We start from the raw sequence: 7500 nt of genomic DNA, 5'->3' as shown, positions 1-7500 counted from the left end.
CTAAGCGAGCGCTCTACCATTTGAGCTAATTCCCCTGTCTTAACTCCTTCAAGACTGTCTTTGACTTTCGATCGCTCTCTCCGGCAGTCTGGAAATGTGGCTTTTCTTGTTGGCTTGTAGTCATGTGAACGCGGAGGACTGAATTGAACAGGACTCCAACTCACGCGTTCAGAGCACAATGGATTAACAGGTTTTTACACACACCCGGAAGGTGTGGAGGGTCTAATTTGTACACTCTCTATGTGGATGAACCAAAGACAAAGACGTTTTTCCACTTCCAGGAACATGAATCCTCCAGAGGGGCGGAAGGAAGCAAAGTGCAGCGAGGAGCAAAACGACTGCAGCTTCCTGCAGGGGAATTAGCTCAAGTGGTAGAGCGCTCGCTTCGCATGTGAGAGGTAGCGGGATCGATGCCTGCATTCTCCAGAAGGCCTTTACCTATTTCCTCTACTTACTCAGGGAAAGTGCAGTTAATGTGAAAAACTAATTTTGCAGCCCAACAAGTGAAAGAGGTCCGCAATAAGAAAGGTCAGGATGAAGCATCGATAGATCAAAGGCGTTAGTAACGGACGCACAGAGAGCGGGACGAGAACTGAGGTTCCAGGAGACCCGACTGTCCAACACAGAGAGGCCTGGCTGCAGCGGTTGTTGGCTGGGGCCAGAAACTTGGTCACGTGGTGACACCCACAGGGCTGGTTGGTAAACTCTTTTAGTTGGGAGGGTAAAAAAACGTCAACGGTGCAACAAGCTGTGATAGCTTCCTCCAATTAGGACCGTCTGTTCCCTAGTAGGTATGTGAGGAAGGTCTTTGGACACAGCTTACTTTTGGTCAGTGGTGCGTGGATCGATTTGGCCTCCTTGACTAGATGAACTGAACTAATGGCTATAAATCCAGGCCTTGATGAGGGAGCCGGTTAGTCCCTTGACATGACAACACAGCTGACTAAAGTGGAGTTGCTGCGACGAGGATGGGATTCGAACCCACGCGTGCAGAGCACAATGGATTAGCAGTCCATCGCCTTAACCACTCGGCCACCTCGTCTGTTAACAGGCAGTTTGATAGTCCATCTTCTCGTGTCTTTGTTTGGACACGCTGTGAAACACAGTGAGGTCAGGTGACGTGACTGGAGGTGTGAATAGGTGAGACACCTGTTTGGAAGGATTGAATCATAGCTGGCAGTCTAACAGCCGGTTCACACATACAGACGCGAACACTGGAGACACAGCAGGACGCCTTTCATTGTCAACAGAACTCTGATAAACTGCCAACGCTACCCAAAGGGAAGGTGAGGAAAGTTCAACTTGATGCAAAAGTTAAAAGAAAAAAAGAAAAAAAAAGGTGGAGTGGGATGAGAAATAAGGCTAGCAAAGTGCTTACAGTACATGTAGGAGAGCCCTCTTCATATGAATTCGGAATTAGTTGTACAGATGGGGTTCTTTGTTGCAGCGCACAATAAAGTTGAAGGCAACATTGCGTCCTCACAGAAAGAAAGCCTTGTGGAGAATGCGGGCATCGATCCCGCTACCTCTCGCATGCTAAGCGAGCGCTCTACCATTTGAGCTAATTCCCCTGTCTTAACTCCTTCAAGACTCTCTTTGACTTTCGATCGCTCTCTCCGGCAGTCTGGAAATGTGGCTTTTCTCGTTGGCTTGTAGTCATGTGAACGCGGAGGACTGAATTGAACAGGACTCCAACTCACGCGTTCAGAGCACAATGGATTAACAGGTTTTTACACACACCCGGAAGATGTGGAGGGTCTAATTTGTACACTTTCTATGTGGATGAACCAAAGACAAAGACGTTTTTCCACTTCCAGGAACATGAATCCTCCAGATGGGCGGAAGGAAGCAAAGTGCAGCGAGGAGCAAAACGACTGCAGCTTCCTGCAGGGGAATTAGCTCAAGTGGTAGAGCGCTCGCTTCGCATGTGAGAGGTAGCGGGATCGATGCCCGCATTCTCCAGAAGGCTTTTACCTATTTCCTCTACTTACTCAGGGAAAGTGCAGTTAATGTGAAAAACTAATTTTGCAGCTGAACGAGGACTGAGGTTCCAGGAGACCCGACTGTCCAGCACAGAGAGGCCTGGCTGCAGCGGTTGTTGGCTGGGGCCAGAAACTTGGTCACGTGGTGACACCCACAGGGCTGGTTGGTAAACTCTTTTAGTTGGGAGGGTAAAAAAATGTCAACGGTGCAACAAGCTGTGATAGCTTCCTCCAATTAGGACCGTCTGTTCCCTAGTAGGTATGTGAGGAAGGTCTTTGGACACGGCTTACTTTTGGTCAGCGGTGCGTGGATCGATTTGGCCTCCTTGACTAGATGAACTGAATTAATGGCTGTAAATCGAGGCCTTGATGAGGGAGCCGGTTAGATCAGTGACATGACAACACAGCTGACTAAAGCTTGATTTTATACTTCTGCGTCGGAACGACGGCGTAGCCACGCCGGTGCCCTGACGCCGTTGTTGACCATTTATAGTCCCTGCGTCGAGGGAACGCGTTGGTCTGCAATTCACCGCCATGCCGCTAGGGGGTGTGATTGTGTGTGTGTGTGTGTGGTTTCAGAGGAGTCATATCCGTATCCTTGTTTATCTTCGGTCACAGTAGACAATGGCGACCGAGGTAGAGCGTGCGTGTTTGGAGTTGGAGCTCCTTGATCTTGAGGAAGAATTGGTTTTATTACTAATGTTGTTGCCCAGGCGACAGAGAAGACGTTTGTGGAGGTGGTATGTTGCCGGAAGAAAGACCGGAAAAGGCAACTGCCGGAGGAAGTGACGTTTTGAGTGGACCAATCACAGCCCTTGTGGTCCGCGTTGCCGTGACGCGTAGTTAGGATTTTTTGGATGTGCACGTCAGGCTACGGCGTAGGGGTCTGCGTCGACGCAGAGGGCTACATGTAGCTACGCCGTCGACGTGACGCAGAAGTATAAATCAGGCTTAAAGAGGAGTTGCTGCGACGAGGATGGGATTCGAACCCACGCATGCAGAGCACAATGGATTAGCAGTCCATCGCCTTAACCACTCGGCCACCTCATCTGTTAGTAACGTGACTGGAGGTATGAATACGTGAGACTCTTTGGAAGGACTGAAGGCCAGAAACATGATCACATGGTTGGACTACTGACGTTCATTTCCATTTAAAGATGGATCAGTATTGTGTCTGTGTTGTGAATGAACTGCTGTGTTTGGTTCTTTGTGTCCAGATCTGCTCTCACATAGAAAGGTGATATCTTAATATATATATATTTTATATATAAATAGATTATGTCATGTTTAATAAGGCAGAAAGAGTGAATGACATTTAGTAAACAGGCCTTGAGGGTGTATGTGTGTGTGTGTGTGTGTGTGTGTGTGTGTGTGTGTGTGTGTGTGTGTGTGTGACTCACACTCAGCAGACTGAGGTCAAAGTGCAGCAGGGTCATGAACATGAGGACGAGGAGAACTCTTCCTCCCAGCTGCAGCAGATGTTTAGGAGAACTCTGATGACCGAGAGATGGGACGCCTGCGAAGACCCTGCGCACCTCCGCACGACACTCTGCCAGCAGGAGGAGCAGCCCTCCTCCCAGAGACAGGTTCCTGCAGGGGGGGGGGGGGGGGGGGGGGGGGGGGGGGAGGAAGAGGGAGTGTTCCTCATCATGTTATTTTATCTTCTTATTCGTTTTATTCATCTGTCCGTGGAGCAGATATACCTGCATTGGGAGCAGCTGTGTTTTAGTCAGTAAAGTAAACAACATGCAGACTGCAGCAGGTCAAAGGTCACAGACTCACCTCATCAGGAACTTGGGGTCCCAGAGGATGCTGTACGCCACCGTCTGCAGAGAGACAGGAAGTGATGTCATAACCATGGAGTATATGTGTGTGTGTATATATGTGTGTGTGTGTCTGTGTGTGTGTGTGTGTGTGTATTTGTGTGTGTATATGTGTGTATGTGTGTGTATATGTGTGTATATGTGTGTGTGTGTGTGTGTGTACCTGAAGGCCGATGACACCAAACAGAGTGAAACAGGCGTTCTGAACAAAGTTTCTGCTGAGAATCAAAACACAGCCGCCTGCAGTAGAAGTACACAAGTATTATTAGTGATGTAGTCAAAGTATTACTATAGTACTGTGTAGTATTAGTATAGTACTATGTAGTACTGTGTGTAGTACTGTAGTAGTATTACTGTAGTATTATGTAGTATTATAGTATTATTACCCAGCTGCCCCAGCAGGTTGAGCAGGACGAACATGAAGGCGATGAATCGTCCGCAGCTCCAGCTCGACTCGATGTATTCGCTCTGCTCGCTCCACTGGAACCACATCCTGACCCCGTCCTCCAGGAAGGTGCTGACCAGACACAGCCGGGCCACGTGGGGGAGGTAGTGCTTAGTGACCCGCAGGAACTACAGGGGGGGTGGGGGGGGTCATCGTTACATTAATCTGCATTCAATGATTCATACATGAAGCTTTAATCAGAGTTACTGACTTCAGATCTGTTTTCTATTTTATTGTAAATCTCATCGATGTTCCCGCTGCTCGCCTGGTGTGACTCATGTGACTCTTCTGGAGTTTCCAGATGTGATCGTAACGCTCTGCGATGCTGTAAAACTGTTTATATGAATATTTAACAGTTGCAGTGAGGTGAAACTGTTTCGTTGTCTCTGGCGCCGCCGGTGGCAACGAGCTGTAACTGCAGGGTTCAGGTTCAGAGATCCAAACACGTCACTGCTTATAAAGACCATGGCCGGATCCACCATACGGCCTGCCTGGGCAGGAAGGGGCCCCTGAGCAGGAAGAGGCCCCTGAGCAGGAAGGGGCCCCTGAGCTCATCAATGATGAGAGTAATAAACATGTGGATCCTCTTATGTTGGTAATTACAGTCGCTGTCAGGAACCTCAGCATCGTCGTCCAATCAGAATAAAACTAAAATAGTTTGGGGGACACAAACTTCGGTGCTCAGGGGCCCTACTGGGCCCCCGAGGGCCCCGAAGGGTCCTGATGCAACCTCGACCTCGACAACCAGTTATTTGTAAAACTACAAATACAAAGATGTTCCTCAGTGAGCTCTGTCTCCACTCTGACATTAAAATCTTTATTATCTTTAGTTTATTTACTTTAAGATATTTAAATAGGAGCTGTAATGATGACTGAAGGCTGATTATCATCATCATCATCATCATCATCATCATCATCATCATCATCAGACTGTGTATGTGGCAGAAAAACATCCTGAACAAACTACTTCCTGTGTGCAAGAAAACCAGGAAAACTCCACTTAAATAATAATAATGAACATAACTTCCAGACTCTGTTCAGAAATCTGTATTTTTACTTTTATCCAGCAGAGACTCACAGCAGGAAACTAATAACTGGAGACTCCTGAACATCATTAACCCCCCCCAACCCTAACCCCCCCCCCCCCACCTCCTCCCGTCAGCATACGTGTTACTGAGCTGAGAGGAAACTACAACCTGCAGAACTCAGACGTGAAGCTGCGAGTTTCTCTTCCTCAAATCTGTTGTAACTCATTTAACTTTGAGGTCAATGTTTAGCTCTTATATGAGAATGTAATGCACAGACAGACCATCAGGTTGTTCTATGGTTGCTATGGATACAGGTTGTACTTTAGTGTATAAACCAAGAATAACACAAATCACTGCTGACATCAGAGATCCTGCTGGAGACATTTTTGAAATCCATGTTTTATGTTGTTATGACGTCAAAGAGGAAAAGAGAAGAAAGGATTTATAAAAAGAACTTTCTTGGTGTGAACTACAAAGGGTTAAATCTGTGTTTCCTCTTTCTTTGTGAAGTTAAAACACAGCAGACTCTGTGCGGCTCTCTGCAGGCAGACACGCACCGGAGGAGCCGGGCTGTGCGTGGCTGTGCGTGGCTGTGCGTGGAGGAGCCGCCCTGCTGTCTGGTTTCACTCTGAACCGACTAAAAAAAACACTCACGGAAGTATTGCATTAAACCTTTTCTTTCCTTGCACAACACGGCGGGCTTCCCTGTCGCACTAATCAAACGCACCCTGCAGGATGAAGCTGCAGCTGCGCGTAAAAAGTTCAGAAAGTTTCCTTCAATGGATCAAAGTTCAGTTTGATGAAATGTCTGATAAGAGCACTGATTAATGAGAAGTGTTTAAAGTGAATAAAACTGCTTAAAAACAACAGATTTTAAATGTAAACGCAGCTGAAAAACATCCGGAGACCAGCTGGGTGTCTGCCGGGGCGTCCGCCTGTCTGTGGCCGGCTCAGGGTGCGTGTTTCCCGGGGAGAGGAGCTCACCTGGTCCGCTACGTCCTCCGCCTGGTTCATCAGGTGTCTCATGTCCGCCATCTCTCTCTCTGGAGAAGAAGCGGCTCTCAGCTCAGTGATAGTCCGGTGTGAAGAGTCCCGGTCCCGGTACCGACGATGCTCTCAGCTGCCTCCTCCGACCCACAATCCTCTGCGCACCAGCGGGAGCGCGCCCCCTGTGGACGCGACTGGGAAACACATGCCACGTGGACTGAGAGTGTGAGATCAGCTGTAATTACCAAACCTTCTGAAGTTCATTATATTATATTATATTATATTATATTATATTATATTATATTATATTATATCATATTATATTATATTATATTATATTATATTATATATTATATTATATTATATTATATTATATTATATTATATTATATTATATTATATTATATTATATTATATTATGATAAGTCAGCACATTTAACCCTTTATTAATTATTCATATATATATACATCAAAAAAGTTGTATTACAGTAAAAGTACTGCAGTATTATGAGTGATGTAGTATGCAGTATTACAGTAAAAGTACTGCAGTATTATGAGTGATGTAGTATGCAGTATTACAGTAAAAGTACTGCAGTATTATAGTGATGTAGTATGCAGTATTACAGTAAAGTACTGCAGTATTATAGTGATGTAGTATGCAGTATTACAGTAAAAGTACTGCAGTATTATAGTGATGTAGTATGCAGTATTACAGTAAAAGTACTGCAGTATTATAGTGATGTAGTATGCAGTATTACAGTAAAAGTACTGCAGTATTATGAGTGATGTAGTATGCAGTATTACAGTAAAAGTACTGCAGTATTATAGTGATGTAGTATGCAGTATTACAGTAAAGTACTGCAGTATTATAGTGATGTAGTATGCAGTATTACAGTAAAAGTACTGCAGTATTATAGTGATGTAGTATGCAGTATTACAGTAAAAGTACTGCAGTATTATAGTGATGTAGTATGCAGTATTACAGTAAAAGTACTGCAGTATTATAGTGATGTAGTATGCAGTATTACAGTAAAAGTACTGCAGTATTATAGTGATGTAGTATGCAGTATTACAGTAAAAGTACTGCAGTATTATAGTGATGTAGTATGCAGTATTACAATAAAAGTACTGCAGTATTATGAGTGATGTAGTATGCAGTATTACAGTATAAGTACTGCAGTATTATGAGTGATGTAGTATGCAGTATTACAGTAAAAGTACTGCAGTATTATAGTG

The 7500-nt window shown here is 45.3% G+C and overlaps 2 protein-coding genes and 4 non-coding genes across 6 annotated transcripts in view; 2 read left to right on the top strand and 4 right to left on the bottom strand.

Moving 5' to 3' along the window:
* Positions 1-7500, top strand: part of LOC133979436 (uncharacterized) — a 1726912-nt gene that overhangs the window by 263973 nt on the left and 1455439 nt on the right. The window lies entirely within an intron of this gene.
* surf4l (surfeit 4, like) overlaps positions 1-7500 on the bottom strand; it is a 10180-nt gene that overhangs the window by 1513 nt on the left and 1167 nt on the right. Inside the window, exons 2-6 of the mRNA XM_062416922.1 lie at positions 6263-6459; positions 4192-4378; positions 3969-4045; positions 3765-3808; positions 3383-3572 (exon numbers count right to left, since the gene is read on the bottom strand). Coding sequence (XP_062272906.1) covers positions 3383-3572; positions 3765-3808; positions 3969-4045; positions 4192-4378; positions 6263-6313 — 549 coding nt within the window. The 5' untranslated portion in view covers positions 6314-6459. The remainder of the gene's footprint in view (positions 1-3382; positions 3573-3764; positions 3809-3968; positions 4046-4191; positions 4379-6262; positions 6460-7500) is intronic.
* Positions 961-1042, bottom strand: trnas-gcu (transfer RNA serine (anticodon GCU)). The gene has a single exon. It is a non-coding gene; the product is annotated as a tRNA-Ser (tRNA).
* Positions 1499-1571, bottom strand: trnaa-agc (transfer RNA alanine (anticodon AGC)). Its single transcript has one exon. It is a non-coding gene; the product is annotated as a tRNA-Ala (tRNA).
* trnaa-cgc (transfer RNA alanine (anticodon CGC)) lies at positions 1890-1962 on the top strand. Its single transcript has one exon. It is a non-coding gene; the product is annotated as a tRNA-Ala (tRNA).
* trnas-gcu (transfer RNA serine (anticodon GCU)) lies at positions 2951-3032 on the bottom strand. The gene has a single exon. It is a non-coding gene; the product is annotated as a tRNA-Ser (tRNA).

The sequence above is a fragment of the Scomber scombrus genome, chromosome 4 (assembly GCF_963691925.1).
Source record: "Scomber scombrus chromosome 4, fScoSco1.1, whole genome shotgun sequence".
In the NCBI taxonomy this organism is placed as follows: domain Eukaryota; kingdom Metazoa; phylum Chordata; class Actinopteri; order Scombriformes; family Scombridae; genus Scomber; species Scomber scombrus.
This window is presented reverse-complemented; position numbering and strand designations above follow the sequence as displayed.